This window comes from Tachypleus tridentatus, chromosome 3 (genome assembly GCF_004210375.1).
Source record: "Tachypleus tridentatus isolate NWPU-2018 chromosome 3, ASM421037v1, whole genome shotgun sequence".
Lineage (NCBI taxonomy): Eukaryota > Metazoa > Arthropoda > Merostomata > Xiphosura > Limulidae > Tachypleus > Tachypleus tridentatus.
The window spans coordinates 96,326,281-96,348,466 of record NC_134827.1 but is presented as its reverse complement, the minus strand read 5'-3'; the positions used below and the strand labels follow the sequence as shown (position 1 = coordinate 96,348,466).

General features: G+C 29.7%; 1 protein-coding gene across 9 annotated transcripts in view; it reads left to right on the top strand.

Annotated features, from left to right (window-relative positions):
- LOC143247525 (uncharacterized) overlaps positions 1-22,069 on the top strand; it is a 118,560-nt gene extending 96,491 nt beyond the window's left edge. For all 9 annotated transcript variants that reach the window (XM_076495784.1, XM_076495787.1, XM_076495793.1 and 6 more), the window contains 11 exons: positions 2,762-2,853; positions 3,795-3,848; positions 4,096-4,174; positions 9,944-10,028; positions 11,336-11,521; positions 14,447-14,510; positions 18,361-18,430; positions 20,051-20,141; positions 20,326-20,473; positions 20,734-20,835; positions 21,007-22,069. In XM_076495784.1, coding sequence (XP_076351899.1) covers positions 2,762-2,853; positions 3,795-3,848; positions 4,096-4,174; positions 9,944-10,028; positions 11,336-11,521; positions 14,447-14,510; positions 18,361-18,430; positions 20,051-20,141; positions 20,326-20,473; positions 20,734-20,835; positions 21,007-21,150 — 1,115 coding nt within the window. In that variant the 3' untranslated portion in view covers positions 21,151-22,069. The remainder of the gene's footprint in view (positions 1-2,761; positions 2,854-3,794; positions 3,849-4,095; positions 4,175-9,943; positions 10,029-11,335; positions 11,522-14,446; positions 14,511-18,360; positions 18,431-20,050; positions 20,142-20,325; positions 20,474-20,733; positions 20,836-21,006) is intronic.
- The last annotated feature ends 117 nt before the right edge of the window (positions 22,070-22,186 follow it).

Genomic DNA, 22,186 nt, shown 5'->3' with positions numbered 1-22,186 from the left:
TGGGACTCAAATTACCTATATTGACAGACTAGAATATAAAATAAGAACATCCTGTCTTTTCTGTTTGCTTGGATATTGCCACATTTACTGACTCACAGTGGTCCCTCCCACCTCTTTCCATTTTTGGAAACACTTATCTTCCCCTACTTCTATTTTTCATGTATGAATAATCAATTGATAGCTTAGAATGGCCTCCTGGTGGCTTTCTCAGCTGTTTAGAACTCTTTTACACAAGATTTGAAGTGATAAGGTAAGACTTTAGTGTGCTTGAAATTTCATGTTTTTTAGACCCAAATACAGCTTGCTTATTAAACTTGATAAATTATAGCAGAATTCTATGGTATTTATACACACAAACACAAAGCCTAAAAAAATTTCACATCCTCCATGTGAAAAATTTGATAAGGTTTAGCAACCTATAGTAAGCAGTTAACGACTACAAAGGTTGTGTAACTAGGGAAGATAATTAGTTGCTGTTCTATGTTTTAAGAACTTATAAATAGTAATAATGTATATATCATATTATAACTGAAATATAATAGTATTTTACAAAATATGAGTTCACTGAAACACAGCCAAGACAGGTCACTTTGTAAAGGCCAGTGTTATATTTTTTTATATAATGACATGAGTGCATGTATGTCACATTATTGATAATTCTGTAATGTTTATCAGACATGGCTGAAAAGTTCAGTATAATAATAAATTTATAATGTTATGAGATTTAAGCAAATTAGACTAAACATTTGTAGTTTTGTGTTATAATTTGTAGTCATTCTGGAACAAAAAATCATAATTTATATTTATGATCAGTTTATGGTCAGTTAAGCTGACCAAACCCTTACAGAGATTCAATAGTGAAAATAACAGATGAAATATAGTTGTTGTTTTTCAAAGAAATGTTTGATAATTATCTGGAGGCTGTAAAACTTCTTTTTTGAAATTTGAAAATTTTCTGATGCATAACAGTATTTTTAATATTAAAATCAAAATTACTTTGCATGTTTTACAGTCAACATGTGAAAAGAAGAAAGGAAAACATCACTTTAAAAATCATAAAACTTAATAAAAACAGTCTAATATTTTGTGTACGAAAACCTTGTAATGCTTTCTGATGATCCACAGAATTTCATGAGCACACACTTACTATTTTAAAAGTTATAGCATGAGAATTATAACAAGCACAAAATGGTTAAGAATTCAGTTTCTGGGATTGAGCTTGTGCTGAAAGGGTTAAATTTTGGTGCCCAGATGTACTTCCACGTGCAAATCGAACTTTTACTGTAAACAGTATATCTATATATCCATGTACCTTATTTCTTTCTTTTGGTTTCTTGGAAATTAACATCAATCCACATGGTAGTGACCATTGATTGGCAAATTGCTGGAATATCTGTAAATTGATTTGTGTGCCATACTGAGAACTAGAACAGACCTGTTGGCTTTCCTTTACCTTAAAACTTTGACACACATCCCTTATTACCTTTAACTATTGAATCCAGAATAGTGCTTGGAATATCTGATTGCATTTTGGAAGAATCAACAATGGGTGGAAAAGTCTAAATGACTCATTTCTAGCATCTCTTCTAACAGCTCTACAGTTGTTTGAGCCTTACGTGCAAATTATTTGTGCTCTTTTACTTTGCAACATGAATATTTCAATTAGCCTTGTGTCTTTTGTGCTACTGAGTTAAAATAGGTGTATAAGAATTCTAGTACTTGCACCTTCTTGCTTTAAAATTTGTAAACCACAAATAAATAGAGGAAGTTCAACATTGCAATGCAAGCATGAGTAGACTTATGACTGGAGAAATATTTCACAGCACCACTCTTTTTTTTTCTTTCTTTTTTTTTAAGTAAAAGATATTTGTATACACACAGTTCCATGCAAACAGAAAAGCTTGCAGAGTATTTAATACAACAATGTACTGTTACACCACATCCATCCCAGTTCATAGCAATACTTTCAACAAGAAAGTGACAGCTGTGGTTACAAAGTAGAATCCTCACGCCCAAAACTTTATTATGATGAAGCTAAACATGTTTGTTGGTAATATCAACAATACAGTAAACAAGGATTTAAACTTGAAAAAGGCTTACAGTTTAGAAGCTTCTAGCTCTATCTCATAATTAATACCTGTTGTCATAAGAAAGATGTCCAAATAAATTGGAATTGTAGAATCCCATTCAACCACATACCCATTGTAGTATAAACATGATCTTGTGAACTGATGTTCTCATATAGTGAAAAAAAATGGATGAATGTTCCACTGATCTTCAAGTGAGAGGACACTATCTTCCACAGATCTTGTCATATTATAAATTGCAATACTTAGTAGTGAGGCATACTCGTGGCCATCAGATTTAGCATGATGGACTCTGAATAAGATGCTCTTTGGACAACAAGATATTTGAATCATCAGTCTTATAAAAATCAATTATCCTCAGTATTACAGTGTTTGCATGCAGAGGTCTTTCCAGATACAGCTGCATCTGTATTTTGACATTTGTTTTTCAGTCTAATACAGTTCAATATTCATTTTACATTTTCCTTGTATTATTTTATATTTTTTCTGATTTTGCTAAACAACTTTCCATCCATATGCACTTAATTTATTTCTATTATTGACGATCTGTTGCATAATTTTGTTGTATTACTACTTAATATTTAGCTCCACAATTATCCATTGTTCCTTATATATTCCTCTGCAGTTGTCAGTTTGCTTGTTTCTGTTACATTGTTTTACATACGTCTTTTTAGTGTTTTTGGGTGGATCGTGCAACCCAACAACTTGGAGAAGAGATATAGCCATTCCCATATTGAATAAGATGAATATTGCTTATTATAACCCAGTAAGTTTATTTATCTTATTATTTAAGCCTAATGGTTAAAGTATTACTCTGTTTTTAAGTGTAATAATCAATGCCTATCTTTATGAAGTAACAGTAGATAAATGGCCAAATTTTTATAATTCTTTTTGATAACTTATATATAAATTGTGTGTCATAAAAGGGTTTGTAACTTTACAGAATGAATTATTCAAAAAATTTACTATATCACATTCATATAAGCAGGAGTTTAGGTAACTTGAAATAATATAAGAAATGGATTATATATATATTCTAGTTTTTATTTTTTCAGTCTTAACGTTTGTTATTAAATAGGAAACTAAAACCTTATCATCATTCTTGCATGTGCATATATGTGAAAAATATAGTTTGTCTCTGAACTGTTGTTTATTGATTAGAGGAGAAATGTATGTGAATGTTTAAGTCTATTATTTTCTAGTCTTGATGGTTGATGTTAACTTAATATGGGTCTATTTAGGTAACAATAAAGACTTAGCCAGTTAGTAATTTTGCTAAACATTAACCAAGTGTAGTTAAAGAACCTCCAAATTTGTTTGTTAAATTTTATCAAATACAAATTTGTTTTGTGTGTGTGAGCATTCAACCACTAAATACGTGTCATGCATTTCTAAAAATCTTTGGTTAATAATAGACGTCAAAGCTATATTACGAACTATTATTTCTGTAATGTGTGTAACCATAAACTAATTTTTCATTTTATTTTTGATGTGGCTTTAAGTTTGAGGTATGGTTTCAAGGTGTTAAGAAATTAGCAAAGATTATGTTATTATTTGTACAAAATATAAATGTTTGATCTGCTCTTAAAAAAAAAAAATACACAAAAATTTGGTCAAAATAGCTTACATGCTGAAATGTCTTTTTGTGAAACTTATGAATTAGACAAGTAAATAAAAAAAGCTACATCGTTTATTTTTCCATTTCAGCAATGTGCACAGTGGGGACCTGAATTGATTAATTATGAAAACAAGGCAAAAGAAGTAAGTGTTTTGAAATCGATATATTTGTTGAAGTTAATGATAGTGACAAGAAATAAGATGGATCATATTGTTAAACAATATTTTTATCTCTCTGTTGCAATTTCTAAAAAAATGTTATCAGTTGACTGTTGATTTAGTTTCGAGAGAACTTTTCTTGGCACAGCGAAGAAATGCATTTTATCTCAAGTGTCATTTAAATTTTTGGCATTTCAAAAATGACTAATATTTGTTCTTCATTTTTATTTAGGGGGCTCAAGTTTTACTTTTTGTCATTGACACCCAGACAAGATCTGTAGCATCAATGATTGAAGCAGCCCATATAGCAGGTATGTTATATGGGCTATATATAATTATCAGTATGGCAGTATTAGATGTATGTATATATATATATATATATATATATATATATTGCTTCATATTTTGTCAACAGACTTTGAAACTTGTACATTCTTTCACATTCTGGTGTATTTTGAGATTTGATTTAGATGAAAATGGATTTGGATTAAGGTCCTTTTGTAAAACAGTTATGATTTAAAATTAAGAACCTCTATTAGTGTGTTCACAAAATGAAATATAGAATGCTTACACAACTTGTTTAACATGGTTTAGTACTATACTTACACAACTTGTTTAACATGGTTTAGTTTTATATTTAAGTTTTGTAAAACGTTATTAAAGTGTTAAAACCTCCAGATTATTTCTTTTTCTAAGGAAGTTTCCCTGTTACTTTTATATATATACATAAAACTGTATACTTGGAGTTATTCCATGATTATAAACTGCACTGTTCTGTTTATTATTTGCCTTTGGGAGGAATTTATAATCATTTATATTTTAAAGTTCATTATGGGCATTTAAGGCATGATTTTTATTTTGGATTTAGATTCCAGGTTTGTTTCTTGTGTAATGTATAATGACTTATCTTGGAAAAGTTTCCTGTTTATTATGTAATGTATTACAATCTGAAATAGTCAGAAATTGAGTTACATTGTAGTTTAAATTTAGAAGTTATTTAAATGTTGATATGTATTAAATTTATATTTGCCAACAGTATTGATACGCACAGTTTTCTTTCTAACAGTATTGATATGCACAGTTTTCTTTCTCACAGTATTGACACGCACAGTTTTCTTTCTAACAGTATTGATACGCACAGTTTTCTTTCTAACAGTATTGATATGCACAGTTTTCTTTCTAACAGCATTGACACGCACAGTTTTCTTTCTAACAGTATTGATACGCACAGTTTTCTTTCTAACAGCATTGACACGCACAGTTTTCTTTCTAACAGCATTGACACGCACAGTTTTCTTTCTAACAGCATTGACATGCACAGTTTTCTTTTTTAATACAAATATATTTTAATAAACAAACAGTAACACAATTTACAATAATGGTTATTATAAATAATGATTACAAATAATGAGTTATATAGAATTTTTACAAAATTACAAACAATATTGAATCTTCTGTCTGATCCACAACTTCCTTGATATTTTATGGAGGGCTCATGACAACAAAATTAGTTTTGAGTCAATGTAGATACAATACAGCTCGCTAAGTTTGTATTAGTTTTGAGTCAATGTAGATACAATACAGCTCGCTAAGTTTGTATTAGTTTTGAGTCAATGTAGATACAATACAGCTCGCTAAGTTTGTATTAGTTTTGAGTCAATGTAGATACAATACAGCTCGCTAAGTTTGTATTAGTTTTGAGTCAATGTAGATACAACACAGCTCGCTAAGTTTGTATTAGTTTTGAGTCAATGTAGATACAATACAGCTCGCTAAGTTTGTATTAGTTTTGAGTCAATGTAGATACAATACAGCTCGCTAAGTTTGTATTAGTTTTGAGTCAATGTAGATACAATACAGCTCGCTAAGTTTGTATTAGTTTTGAGTCAATGTAGATACAATACAGCTCACTAAGTTTGTATTAGTTTTGAGTCAATGTAGATACAATACAGCTCGCTAAGTTTGTATTAGTTTTGAGTCAATGTAGATACAATACAGCTCAGCTAAGTTTGTATTAGTTTTGAGTCAATGTAGATACAATACAGCTCACTAAGTTTGTATTAGTTTTGAGTCAATGTAGATACAATACAGCTCACTAAGTTTGTATTAGTTTTGAGTCAATGTAGATACAATACAGCTCACTAAGTTTGTATTAGTTTTGAGTCAATGTAGATACAATACAGCTCGCTAAGTTTGTATTAGTTTTGAGTCAATGTAGATACAATACAGCTCACTAAGTTTGTATTAGTTTTGAGTCAATGTAGATACAATACAGCTCACTAAGTTTGTATTAGTTTTGAGTCAATGTAGATACAATACAGCTCACTAAGTTTGTATTAGTTTTGAGTCAATGTAGATACAATACAGCTCACTAAGTTTGTATTAGTTTTGAGTCAATGTAGATACAATACAGCTCACTAAGTTTGTATTAGTTTTGAGTCAATGTAGATACAATACAGCTCACTAAGTTTGTATTAGTTTTGAGTCAATGTAGATACAATACAGCTCACTAAGTTTGTATTAGTTTTGAGTCAATGTAGATACAATACAGCTCACTAAGTTTGTATTAGTTTTGAGTCAATGTAGATACAATACAGCTCACTAAGTTTGTATTAGTTTTGAGTCAATGTAGATACAATACAGCTCACTAAGTTTGTATTAGTTTTGAGTCAATGTAGATACAATACAGCTCACTAAGTTTGTATTAGTTTTGAGTCAATGTAGATACAATACAGCTCGCTAAGTTTGTATTAGTTTTGAGTCAATGTAGATACAATACAGCTCACTAAGTTTGTATTAGTTTTGAGTCAATGTAGATACAATACAGCTCACTAAGTTTGTATTAGTTTTGAGTCAATGTAGATACAATACAGCTCACTAAGTTTGTATTAGTTTTGAGTCAATGTAGATACAATACAGCTCACTAAGTTTGTATTAGTTTTGAGTCAATGTAGATACAATACAGCTCACTAAGTTTGTATTAGTTTTGAGTCAATGTAGATACAATACAGCTCACTAAGTTTGTATTAGTTTTGAGTCAATGTAGATACAATACAGCTCACTAAGTTTGTATTAGTTTTGAGTCAATGTAGATACAATACAGCTCACTAAGTTTGTATTAGTTTTGAGTCAATGTAGATACAATACAGCTCACTAAGTTTGTATTAGTTTTGAGTCAATGTAGATACAATACAGCTCACTAAGTTTGTATTAGTTTTGAGTCAATGTAGATACAATACAGCTCACTAAGTTTGTATTAGTTTTGAGTCAATGTAGATACAATACAGCTCGCTAAGTTTGTATTAGTTTTGAGTCAATGTAGATACAATACAGCTCGCTAAGTTTGTATTAGTTTTGAGTCAATGTAGATACAATACAGCTCACTAAGTTTGTATTAGTTTTGAGTCAATGTAGATACAATACAGCTCACTAAGTTTGTATTAGTTTTGAGTCAATGTAGATACAATACAGCTCACTAAGTTTGTATTAGTTTTGAGTCAATGTAGATACAATACAGCTCGCTAAGTTTGTATTAGTTTTGAGTCAATGTAGATACAATACAGCTCGCTAAGTTTGTATTAGTTTTGAGTCAATGTAGATACAATACAGCTCGCTAAGTTTGTATTAGTTTTGAGTCAATGTAGATACAATACAGCTCGCTAAGTTTGTATTAGTTTTGAGTCAATGTAGATACAATACAGCTCGCTAAGTTTGTATTAGTTTTGAGTCAATGTAGATACAATACAGCTTGCTAAGTTTGTATTAGTTTTGAGTCAATGTAGATACAATACAGCTCACTAAGTTTGTATTAGTTTTGAGTCAATGTAGATACAATACAGCTCACTAAGTTTGTATTAGTTTTGAGTCAATGTAGATACAATACAGCTCACTAAGTTTGTATTAGTTTTGAGTCAATGTAGATACAATACAGCTCGCTAAGTTTGTATTAGTTTTGAGTCAATGTAGATACAATACAGCTCACTAAGTTTGTATTAGTTTTGAGTCAATGTAGATACAATACAGCTCACTAAGTTTGTATTCACACTACTTAGAAGCTTGTTTTTCACCATTAAAGTTGTGTGATGTTTTTAAAAATAGTGATGTCCAAAGTTAATTCTCTAAAAATTAAATGGTTTATAATGTTCAAAATCTATAAACGTTCCTGGTTAAATGCCTGTAGTTTCCCAATTAATAAGCGTTAATCAGAATTATAGCTTCCAAAGTTTAACACTCCTACGAAAAGTGGGGCCTAATAGGTCCCAGAGCAACTTGAAAGGTTATTAATATTAGGCTAATAATTTTGTATTTAAATGAAATTGCCATTTAAATCCATTAATGAATGGATTAACGAGATTCCCACTGTCCCTATCTACTATCTAGCGAAACCACAGCCAGGGGAACGGGCTTGAAGAAATCAGGACTAGAAACGTCTTTTCGTAGAAGTGTTAAAGTGTACTGAGTGTAGCAAACCAACAATATATAATGTCTTGGTGCATCAGTTTATAATTGTTAAAGTGACATTTTAGAAATTTCAATTGGCCCAACAGTATGCTAGTGCTTTTATTAAACATTCATTGTTGATTCTTACACTCACAGTATGTAGGTATATATTTAACTAAAAAAAGCATTGATATTATAATAAACATATAATAGTAAATGTATTACATTTGTATGTAAACGTATAACCAACTGGTGATAAATTGAGTATTACCTAAACACATTCAAGACATTTATATTCATACAACATGTTTGAAGTTTTAAATATTCAATCCTCAAACCTGAACAGCATATTTTAATCTTGAAGACATGTATATTGGTCCAGCAAAATGATTAAAGAAATTAATAATTAATTTCAAACTAAAATAACATGTATGTGGCAGTACTATGGAAAGTTTATAAATGCAGTGCAATCTCTCTAAAGCCCTTTGGGACTGAGACAAACTGGCCTGATTAGAGGGGTTCCACTGTCCATAATTATGGATTATATAAACAAAAAAGGGACTGTGATTGAATGACCGCTTTCAAGGGGTGACCGAACATGAGGGGTGGCTGCTTAGAGGGATTCCACTGTATTCTAATTGGGCTGTTTAAGAATACTTATAATTAAAACAGTCACTTGTAAAGTGATCTATAATGTCTATATAAAAGTTTTTTGTTGTTTTTTTCCCTGGTAAGAACTTTCTGATATTTTCTAAATCTTTATTTCAAAAAAGAAATTATACTTCCTGGATATTATGTATGTTTCAACTAATATTGTAACAAGTTAATTCCTTCTCAATAATACTTAACCTCAACGCTAGATGTCAGCACCATACATGCATTTGACCAACTTACAAATTGTTTCACTTTCGATCCAAAATGGCATCACAAAAAAAGTTACAAAATGAAGAAGCATTAGAGTTGTATTGTAGCAGCTGAAATACTTGACAGTCAACAGGTTAATGTGAATTATTTCATAAGAAAACTTTCAGTTGTCTGTATTTGAATTTTTATATCTATACTGATTTCTTTTGTGACAAATCTGACTAAGATATTAGCTTCTCATGTATGTAACTTATCCAATGAGTGTGAATTTTTCCGTAAAAAACTAGAAAATATTAAAGTTCTAATTGAAAATACCTTGCCTGTAGACATTATAAATCATATCTGTTAATATTTAAATAGTATAATATTTCCATCTCAGGAAAACTGAGGTTAAAATGAGATGAGTCTTTCAACCTAAATGTAGACTTAATTTTCTTTTCTTCAGGTTTAATGATTGTGTTGTATAAATACAAGTGTCCTAAATATTCATGTTATGTTATATTGGTTACAATTTCATGAACAAAAACGTGTAAATTTAACACTTGCATTACTTTCCAATATTAAGAATGATCTGCTGAATAGTAAGCACGATCAATACATAACTGTAAAGTTTGTTGATTAGACTTTATCAGAAGTTAAATGAACAGGGTATTGTTACTTTGTCTGTTACCAGTCTTATAAGTGTTGATAATTTCAGAGTTGTTATTTTTAATCTTTCATTCAGTGTTTAAGATTTTTAGGGTAAGACATAATTGCATGTGAATGAACTTCTTTAGGGACTTCAAAAAACTTGATCTTGGTTATCTACCACTTGAAGAATGAAGGCTGCATTACTGTTATGGGAGAAAAAATTACAGAAAGGTTAGTCAACATAAGTAGCTGTTAATGAATAAGTTTATGGACAACTTCATTATTAGTATTATTTTTAAATTAACTTTTCTCAGTGCTAAAGACTGGTTTGTTTGACTCTTATCCTTTTGCAACAGTCTCAGTATAATATGCACAAGTTAGTTTACACGTGCTAAGTATTTGCACTATAACTTTTGATACAGCATGTGTATAATTGCAACATGTAGTAGACTTTTAGTAAAGATATAAGTATTTTGCACACAATAAATCAGATTTGTAATGGAATATTTTTATTAAAGATTTGTTTGTGAAAATAGTGTCTGTTTCATTACTAGCCTGAGGCCAAAGTAATTTTGTTATGATTAAAAACTATTCTTCATCTCAAATATTATCTGAATAATCTTTAAAATCTCCTAAATACATTTCAAATGTTTGTTTTCAGTAAGACTATATTTTGTTACTTTCTATACTCTTACTGTGTGGGCTCTGTCATTCGACCAATCTTGTAACCATCATAAAAAGTCAGGAAGTAAATATAAATTATGCTTTTTTAATGCTAGAATGACTATATATTATAACACAAAGTCTAAGTAGTTTAAGTCTTATAACACTATGTATTTATTACTTTTTATTATATTGACCTTACAGTTATGCATTGCTAACATTACATATCTTGCATTTAGGCAGTCTGCATGCACTCATGTTACATATTCAGTAATATAAAACTGATCTTTAGTCTTCCCTGTCTTGGTTGAGTTTGGAACTAGTAATTTGTAATATACAGTTACATTTCAATTATTATACATTTTATATATATATATAGATTATTAAACATTTTTTTTAAAATATAGAACAACAAATCAAGAAGTAAAGCAAACAATTATCTATTCTTGCTACAAACCTTGAACTCTGTTGCTGCTGGACATAGGTTGCTAAACATATCGTTAATAGAAGTACAGTTGTAGCTGATTTTGGGCTAGGTTATGAATTAGAATAAGTTGCTCTGTGTGTGTGTGTAATACAAGAAATCCAAGCCAGTTCTATTAACTTTTTTGTGATCAAATACAAGATTATAAATTTGTAATGAGTGTTTGTATGTATAGAAAGTTGTAGTGGTTTGTTTGTGTAAGCTTGTTGTGAATGATTAATTTTATCTCATGTTGGTCCTTATGCATTATGTAGAACCTAAATTGTTATTTAATAAGTTTGAGGAAATTAAGTGGTAGTCATTTGAAACATTGTCTTCAAAATGTAAGTTATTGTAAATAAATATACTCTGTTATGTACAATGTTTTGACCAGTAATGACTTCTGTTGTAGAGAGCTTGAGGAGTTAGTTCAAGGACGCACATATCTGAAGCATCTCGTTTGGAGAAAAAATATCTCTGTGTTCGATAACATTCCCTCTGCTATAGAAGCTGCTCAGGTCAGTCTTAAAAATGAAAACCATCAGAATCTCAGAGTAGATCAGGCCAAAGTCTTGCATGTTGTAGGAGAGAAACTGAAGTGAGTATTAACTTATTTTGATATATCTTCTGAAATTATCAGATTTTACTGATAATACTTATTTTAATTTCTTTTAATGTACGGTGTATTTACAAATATTGAATAGGTTACTTCATGATGAGGAGAAACCCACTTGAAGTGAAAATGTATCTCAAGATAGCTAGTATGGGTATTAAAACTTTTATTAAAATAAAGTAGAGAACAATGTTTCGACCTTCTTAGGTCATCTTCAGGTTCACAAAGAGAGTTTGCAACTGACTGTTGCTGGGTGTATGTTTTAGGGACACATGTAAATGGATATGGGTTTGTCAGAGGTGTTGCAGTATATGTTAGGTAATTAATTAGTATAGGTATAAAGGTGTTCTTTTATATTGGTTTGAGTTATTATGTAAGTAGGGTTTTTTTTATTTTGCATTTGTTTGTGTTTGTTTTCCTACTTAGTATCTGGATGTTTTCTACAGTTATGTTGTGTTTGTTTACTTGTTTCTCCAATGTATAAGCTGTGGCACTAATTGCATTATATTTTATAAATAATGTTGGTGTTGTGTTTGTCAGTGTAATTTTTACATAGTATGGACTTTAGTTTTGTACTTGATTTTTAAATAAATTTGGTGTTTACTGGAATGTTTTGTTAAGTTTTTTTTTTCCAAATGATTGATGTTGTTTTGCTGATATCAGGAACATATGGTATGCAGCAGTATAAGGTTTTGTAGTTTGTTGTTTCATGGGATTTATTATTTTTTGTTTGTTGTTGATCTAGGTGTGTGTGTGTGTGTGAATTTTTTCAATGGTTTTTGTTCATTTCATTGTTAATTTTATCTGGTAAGCATAGTTTTGTGGCTCTGTTTATTTGGTTTCTTAATATGTTGAGTTTTTGTTTTGTTTTTTGTGCTGAGTCCCAGGGAATGTATAATCCATTATAGGTGATTTTTCTGTGGATTTCTGTTTTGAATTTTGTATCAGTTCTAGTGATTTTGAGATTAATAAATGCTATTTGGTTAGTTTTTAACTGTTCACAAGCAAACTTAATGTTGGAGTGTATCGAGTTAATGTGGTTGAAAAAACTAAGTGTGTGACCTGTAGATGTGAATCCAGCAATTGTATCATCATCATACCTGTACCAGTATAGTAGTGGGTGTAAAGCTGAATTGATCGCTTGTGATTTAATCTGTGTCGTAAAAATGTTGGCTAGAACTGGTGTCACGGGAGTATCCATACTTAGGGCATTTATTTGTAAGTAGTTTTGGTTATTGAACATAAAGTTAGTTTTGGTGGTAATGAATTCTATAAGGGTTGCTGGGAAAGTGTATCAATAGGTTGGGGTTTTGGATATAAAGTTCTATATGGTTCTAGAACTTTTATATCTAACACCCAGATACTAAGTAGGGAAACAAATGCAAAATCAAAGAAGCCCTACTTATACAACAACTCAAACTAAATTAAACCAATAAAAAGGAACACCTTTATACCTATACTAATTAATAACCTAACATACACTGCAGTGCTTCCCTACAGTCCTGTACCTCTTTACGCTCTCGTCCTTAAGATGTGTCCAGCAATGGTTAGTTGCAAACCCTTTAACCTGAAGATGATCTAAGAAGTTTGAAACATTATTCTCTACTTTATTTTAATAAAAGATTTAATACCCATGCCAGCCATCTTGAGATATGTTGAATAGATCACACTATTTTTTAACATTGGGAAGCAGTGTGGAAACGTTAAAGTTCAAAGAAACAAACTCAGCAAGTGTTTCAAGGTGTAATATGATATTCAGAAAATTGATTGAACCATATTATACATAGTTACCCTGAAACGTTTTCCTTTACAACAAAAAATTGTCCATTTTTCTTTAAAAATATTGAAACCAATTGACCAACACTGGTACTTGTTACTCTCTTTAACCTATAAACATCAGACATCATCATTCCTGCTATTTAATTGTTAAGAGATATACAAAATAACTGCATTAACATTTTTGAAGTTAAGCAGAATAGAAATATTGATAATTAGAGACAAATTTTAAACCAGAGTGTTGGTGTGTCTTGTGCAACTAAAGAACAAGGAATATTGACTGGCAAAAAACAACCCTTTTTCTAGCAGTCTATTTAAAAGGAAAAGAACACCAGGAAAAAGAAATGGGTCTTTTCTTTTTTCACTTATTACATTAATTATATTGCTACTTATGATTTCAGGATTTTTTTTTTTTTGAGTGTGTGTGTGGAGAATATTATCAACCCCTTTGCTACATTTGTATATGTGCATTCATTTGTAGAATTTATAGCATGTACTCACCTTTCTCTATATCCCTGCACACGTGTATGTGCCTCAGTAATGCTGTAATTCACTCCCAGAGATATCACCGGATTTTCTGATGATTATGTAACAAAGTCGCATGACTGCTACTTGTTTTTAACAGGATACTGTGCTTTCTCAGAAAGTTCTGAATAAATCCCACATCGTCTTCAACTATCACTGCTTTACATTTGGAACTGGTATTCAACCATGATAGTTAGTGTATAGAAAGGTGACAGGATGAATTATGCTTTCATCCTGTGCAATAAGTTTCCTCTGCTATAAACTCAGATAAATCAAAACAGAGAATATCACACATTTCCCAAGATTCACCCCAAATAAGTTTTCTATACTGCATGTCAAAATTGTTTAAGCAACATCTATACGTTTCAGGAAAAATAAGTGATATATTTAAAAATATTAGGCCTAAGTGAAAAAAAAAAAAAATTATCGTATTTGTATTTCTTGAATACTGTGTTGTTAAAAATATGGATAAATAATTATTTTGTAGTGATGCATTTTATATTTAATAAGGAAAAAAGAGTTTTTAAACATTGAAATATATGAAACATGTTATTTACTTTTATGATATTGGGTAAATCTCTATAATGTTTTTTTCTCTTAAACTTCCAGACAGCAGAAGAATGTGGCTGTTAACCTTGATTGTTCCAACTCAGGGGAAATCACTATAAGAGATGTATGTTTTGATTTTGTAATCCTTATAATTGCTTCAAAATGTGACCAGTAAATAATTGATGCTTATCAGCTATAAATAAATATTGAACTAACGTATAACTATAAGCTAGGTTTTAGTTATCATATTTAATTTTCAGAAACTATAATGACTTAATTTACTTAACGTAAATTTAAAATAAAAGTGGCAGTAGTTGTGTAAGAAAAACAAAGGTAATAATTTATTCTTCAGAAATTTTCCTAATTTGATATTCTTAGTACTACTGTTAACAGTGGAGTTCACACAAATTCTACTGAATATTTTAAAACATTTTCTAAATGTTTGTATGCCCAAATTTCTCATGGTCCTGATAACACGATTCAGTAAAAGAACAAAGTATGACAAGTGTTGTAATAAATCGCACTAATTATTTCTTTGGTTTCTTGGTAATTTTACACACAAAATAAATACAGTAAAATCCTTAATTTTCTCAGTTCTTTACACTGAGGTTTGTAATGGTCAAGAATGTCTTGTATCTTATAATTCGGTTTGATGGGATACGTGGACCCTACCACTAGTAAATAGTGTACAAAACAAATTCATAATTAATGTACTTTCAAGCCTTGACTCTACATGAAAGTGATAAACTTATGTTGATTCAAGTTTATGTGATTAGACTAGCTACAATCGGTAAAATGTAGTTTGAAAAGACAACATACTATACAGCTAGTAACTACCAACAAAAAGCTTTGTCTAGGTAACTTTTAAATAAGCAGTGTTAAAGCTGTATTCTGTTGTATACTATTAGAAATAAGTTTAATTTTATAAGTGTTGTAGGAAGGTGTGTCTTTGACTCAATTAGAAACACTTTAATTGTAATAGGTCAACAAAGTGTTGCAGTTTGACCAGTTTTGTTTAATGTTTTATGACTGGCATTGTTGCTATGATACAACATGTTTAAAATATTAAAAATTAATTAATATATATATATATATATAAATGGCAATTATATATAACCTTTCATATTTGTAAAAGAAGAATTGGGACCACAAGTGATAATTAAATTCTATGATTAGAGTAATTAAGGTGTTAATGTTGGCTTGGTGCCTTCCATCTTGTCTGTCGGTTTAAAGTTAGGGTTAGCTTGTGCAAGTAACTCTTGTATAGTTTTATTTCACTGTTGCATAAACTTTAACATTTTGGCGATAAAGTTAAAACAAAAATTACCAGTTTTTTTCTCTAGGTTTATAATAATATTAACAATAATACTTATTTCAGCAAACATTTCACCAATGCATCTTCAACAAGTTTAGCAGGAAAGAAACAGTTATGAAACATTGGTTGGAATGAAAAGTTTTTTCATTACTGAGAGAGTAAGATTTTTTATTGGCAAAATGTATAAATCTCTCCAGTACGATTCATGAATTTCTTATCAGGTTATTGTAACATAAAGGTATTGACTGTGTTTATATCTGTAGTTATGATATAACAAATTAACATTTTTGTGGAAAGCTACTAGTTTTGTGTTTATATCTGTAGTTATGATATAACAAATTAACATTTTTGTGGAAAGCTACTAGTTTTGTGTTTATATCTGTAGTTATGATATAACAAATTAGCATTTTTGTGGAAAGCTACTAGTTTTGTGTTTATATCTGTAGTTATGATATAAAAAATTAGTATTTTTGTGGAAAGCTACTAGTTTTGTGTTTATATCTGTAGTTATGATATAACAAATTAGTATTTTTGTGGAAAGCTACTAGTTTTGTGTTTATATCTGTAGTTATGATATAACAAATTAGCATTTTTGTGGAAAGCTACTAGTTTTGTGTTTATATCTGTAGTTATGATATAACAAATTAGCATTTTTGTGGAAAGCTACTAGTTTTGTGTTTATATCTGTAGTTATGATATAACAAATTAACATTTTTGTGGAAAGCTACTAGTTTTGTGTTTATATCTGTAGTTATGATATAAAAAATTAACATTTTTGTGGAAAGCTACTAGTTTTGTGTTTATATCTGTAGTTATGATATAAAAAATTAGCATTTTTGTGGAAAGCTACTAGTTTTGTGTTTATATCTGTAGTTATGATATAAAAAATTAGCATTTTTATGGAAAGCTACTAGTTTTGTGTTTATATCTGTAGTTATGATATAAAAAATTAGCATTTTTGTGGAAAGCTACTAGTTTTGTGTTTATATCTGTAGTTATGATATAACAAATTAGCATTTTTGTGGAAAGCTACTAGTTTTGTGTTTATATCTGTAGTTATGATATAAAAAATTAGCATTTTTATGGAAAGCTACTAGTTTTGTGTTTATATCTGTAGTTATGATATAACAAATTAACATTTTTGTGGAAAGCTACTAGTTTTGTGTTTATATCTGTAGTTATGATATAACAAATTAACATTTTTGTGGAAAGCTACTAGTTTTGTGTTTATATCTGTAGTTATGATATAACAAATTAGCATTTTTATGGAAAGCTACTAGTTTTGTGTTTATTCTGTAGTTATGATATAACAAATTAGCATTTTTGTGGAAAGCTACTAGTTTTGTGTTTATATCTGTAGTTATGATATAACAAATTAGCATTTTTGTGGAAAGCTACTAGTTTTGTGTTTATATCTGTAGTTATGATATAACAAATTAACATTTTTGTGGAAAGCTACTAGTTTTGTGTTTATATCTGTAGTTATGATATAACAAATTAACATTTTTGTGGAAAGCTACTAGTTTTGTGTTTATATCTGTAGTTATGATATAACAAATTAACATTTTTGTGGAAAGCTACTAGTTTTGTGTTTATATCTGTAGTTATGATATAACAAATTAACATTTTTGTGGAAAGCTACTAGTTTTGTGTTTATATCTGTAGTTATGATATAACAAATTAACATTTTTGTGGAAAGCTACTAGTTTTGTGTTTATATCTGTAGTTATGATATAACAAATTAGCATTTTTGTGGAAAGCTACTAGTTTTGTGTTTATATCTGTAGTTATGATATAACAAATTAACATTTTTGTGGAAAGCTACTAGTTTTGTGTTTATATCTGTAGTTATGATATAACAAATTAACATTTTTGTGGAAAGCTACTAGTTTTGTGTTTATATCTGTAGTTATGATATAACAAATTAGCATTTTTGTGGAAAGCTACTAATTTTGTGTTTATATCTGTAGTTATGATATAACAAATTAGCATTTTTGTGGAAAGCTACTAGTTTTGTGTTTATATCTGTAGTTATGATATAACAAATTAGCATTTTTGTGGAAAGCTACTAGTTTTGTGTTTATATCTGTAGTTATGATATAACAAATTAACATTTTTATGGAAAGCTACTAGTTTTGTGTTTATATCTGTAGTTATGATATAACAAATTAACATTTTTGTGGAAAGCTACTAGTTTTGTGTTTATATCTGTAGTTATGATATAACAAATTAACATTTTTATGGAAAGCTACTAGTTTTGTGTTTATATCTGTAGTTATGATATAACAAATTAACATTTTTGTGGAAAGCTACTAGTTTTGTGTTTATATCTGTAGTTATGATATAACAAATTAACATTTTTATGGAAAGCTACTAGTTTTGTGTTTATATCTGTAGTTATGATATAACAAATTAACATTTTTATGGAAAGCTACTAGTTTTGTGTTTATATCTGTAGTTATGATATAACAAATTAACATTTTTGTGGAAAGCTACTAGTTTTGTGTTTATATCTGTAGTTATGATATAACAAATTAACATTTTTATGGAAAGCTACTAGTTTTGTGTTTATATCTGTAGTTATGATATAACAAATTAACATTTTTATGGAAAGCTACTAGTTTTGTGTTTATATATATTTTTTTTCCCCTACCTACAGCAACAGAAAAATTCCTGCCTTATTAAAAACTTTATGCACACTGTATTTCAACCAGTCTTGCAATTCTTTGGTGAGTTTCACATTAAGGAATTATTTTTTGTATGTGATTTAAATATAAATTATTTTTCTTCCATGTGCACTTCTAGGAGTTTGCGAGTACCTTATTGTATGTTGTATAGCTTTAGCCTATAATTACATAAACAAAAATTTAAAAAGTAAAATTTTTTATGTGCAATATCACTTAGGTTTAGTGACTGTGGTTCTTTTAAAATCCTTTGTTAATACCACTGAAAAATATGTTCTTACTTTTTATTATAATGTTACTAATTTTCCATCTGTAGTTTGGGTTATAGTCTGAATGTAACACCTGAGAAAGAAGCACAAGGTCTAGTGGGCTGTATCTGAGTTTTTCGTTTATCTGGAATATGTGTACATAGGTAGAATACATTATTACGTTAATTTTGGAATCTTACCACATTTTTAAAGGACAGGCAACCAGACATCCTTTTTTTTATTATTTGATGCTTGCAGCATGTTTTCCATTGTAAAAGGCTGTCTTGTCAAAAGCACATCATTTCTCCTTTCATGCTTTTCATAAGTCACCTGATGCACAAGGACAAGTTTTTAAGTGTCTCTTTTAACATTCATATCTTCATAAGTAATAATTACACATTTCATTCTCTGCTGTTTGATACATGTAACTTTTAAATGGATATATCACACAATCAACTTGTGTAGCTTTTACGAGTGGAGATGGTTGTTCTTTGTGTTGTATACTGTTGTTTGGGGCATGACTTTTGTGCTTATGGGTTCTTGTTACAAGATTCTGTACCTTGCAAGTTTCTTTCTAGGTGATCCTGGTGCTCTGTATTAAACCATATTTTCTTGTTTTTCAATGTCATTAAATGAAAGAGGTGTCTATATCTTCCCCCTTCCAAACACATTTTATGATTGAAGAGTATGAATATTTTGCATTAGAAAAGGCTGTTATATACCCATCCCAAGAACAATTAGTTATCAGTAGCATCACGTTGCTTAGGAATGCCAATCTTAAAGAAATTTGTTAACTTGAAGATGACCTAAAAAGATCAAAATGTTTTTTTCTGCTTTGTTAGTAAAAGTGTTAATACCTATACCAGCAGTCCTGAGATATAAAATGTAGTTTTAATAATACATACCATTGCTAATGTTTGTTACTTGTGGTTGTCATACGGATTTCTTGATTTATTTACTTTTGAATACTTCTATTAATGTAAATAAAATAATCTCCAAAATATTTTTTTTAACAGTGCTTCTACTTAGTTTTAACAGGATTATCAATACCCTACTGAGTAGGTTATTAGCAGTTCCTAATAGCAAAATGTTAACAGATACATTTTAGAGTTATAGATTATTACAAAGAATTTCTGTTGATGTAAATGGAATAAATTCCAGTTTGCATTATAAAGAGGCATACTTTTCACTCTTAATAATTTACACATGCTAAAAGGTCCATCTTATTGAATTTTATAGCATCCAAGTTATGTTCCTTATTATTTTAATGGTTCTACATGTTATAAAGATAGAATACATGTTAGACGGGGTACTACTGTTCAAAGTTACTAATAACTTTGTCATAAAACTTGTTAGCATGTTATCAGTAGTTTTATTATTTCAAATGTTCATGAAATAACCTCTGTCTAATGTCTAGATTGGATACAACCCTTCTGTAATTATAAAGATGTCTATCTTGGTGGGTCTTCAGGCTCTTGGAGAGAGGATGTGGCTATACCCATTCTCAAGTGAGTTATTTACCATAAAATATCAGTTATGTTTTTTATAGATAGTTGGAAACCAACACAATTAAATAAGCATTTTAGTAAATAATTATTTAAGAAAATTACAGAATTGTTATATACAGATACCATGTAAAACCAGTTAAAATATATCTGTAAGTTATTGTTTTTATTTCACTTTCCTTTTCAGAAAATATAAACTAACCTATGGATACCCTTTGGAAGACCACACATGCAGTGAAAAGTTTTTGCAACTCGAGAGAAACATTATAGAGGGTTGTAATGTTTTACTGTTTGTTATAACAAAGGAATCCAGGTCATTATCCCAGATGATAGCAGTAAGTAGATTTTAGAACCCTTGTTAACAACTATTTGATGGATATAAATTTCAGTAGGTAAAAAAATATAACCTGAAGTGAATTTTGAAATAAATAAATGACAAACACAAATGTTTACAACTCTGAAATTTTTATATGTATTTCTGATATGTTTTGTGGTAATAAGCAGAATAAATTATATATCCCGTAAAAGAAATGTATTTTTTTTTTTTTAGAAACATTCTCAATCTAATAAATAACTTGTACCTAACCTATTGCAGGCTGCTCATTACATAGGCCGAGAAAGTGAGAAAGACAAGAAACGCCACATTGTCCTGTGTATTCAAGATATAGAGGATTCAACATGTATAGATGGAGAGAAAGTAAGCCCTTGCTATGAATAATTCTTTAAAGTACAAGCCAACTGTAAGAAATTCTTTTCATGAGTTCAGTGTTTTAGATGATATGGTACTCTCACAGATAGACACCTTGTATTTAATTAAACTCCAGACATATAAGTTAGCTGTGAGGTTGAATTTTTAATTTTTTTCCAGCTTTCCTCTCAAGCTGTGAAAGACTATAATCGTGGTCGGGTTTACCTGCAAAACATAGCAAAACAAGCTGACATTTTCCTGAACATTGAAGAGGCAGTTGAAAAGGCAGCTGAATATGCTATTAAGAATTCTCAGGATTCCTAGTGCGTCTGAAATGGAGACTAAAATCTCACATCATTTCAGGTCCTCTGTTTGTACTTTTTCCACTCCACATTAGAGCACGTACAGTTGAACATTATCATAACTTCCATTTTCAGTTTCATTAATACGTAGTGGGTACATCTGTGGTTTTTAAAGAATTGTAAATAAGGTGTAGTAACTTTAAAAAGACAACTTTTTTTGTAAATAAGCATATATTCCCACCTCCCCTTATTTTTTAACAATAAATGTTCTATAATACGTTTTTCTATTTTTATTTTCTCAGTCTTGGAACAGGTATGTTTGGCAGGCTAAGATTCTAACCTAACTATCACTTCATACAAGTAAAAGCCTGATTCTGGGTTTGTGGAACTGTTACATGGCTCTAACTCACACTTCTGTCTCTTGAGAGAAAAGTATATTATGATTCCTGCTTCGTTAATTAGTTTTCTTTGAACTTTACAAAAACAAAGACCATTCCTGGTGTGGTTATCACCCTCCAATAATCCATAAATATACATGCAAAAGATATTAATGCAAATTATTACTACTACTGAAAATCTTTTAATATGACTGTAACCAAGAGCATTTTTATAGTGAAAATAACCTGGGCTTATATTAAAAATATTTTTTAAATGGAAGTGAATTTCTAATTCCATGGAGTCAAATGAATTTTAAACAGGCAGTATTAAATTAGCTAAGACAAAGGTATTTTAACACTTACACTTAACATAGTGTCTAATAGTAACTTCCACTATCATTCACAACGTTTTGATATTTCTTGGAAAAACACTCTTAAACAGGCACGTGTACAGAGACGGAATATTGTTGTTCCATATGTTTTAGAAAGGTTCACCTGTGGCAATTACTGTAGTCCTTTAATGCCATGGACAAAGCATAAAAATAAAACTGTTTTATCAATGTGGACTGATTTAGTGCTGTAATTTTGTGTACTCCAGGTGTCTATCTGATATTGGCATATGTCAAAGACAATGAGTGCAGAATTACTAAAGTGATCTGCAAGTACCCGACTCCCATATTA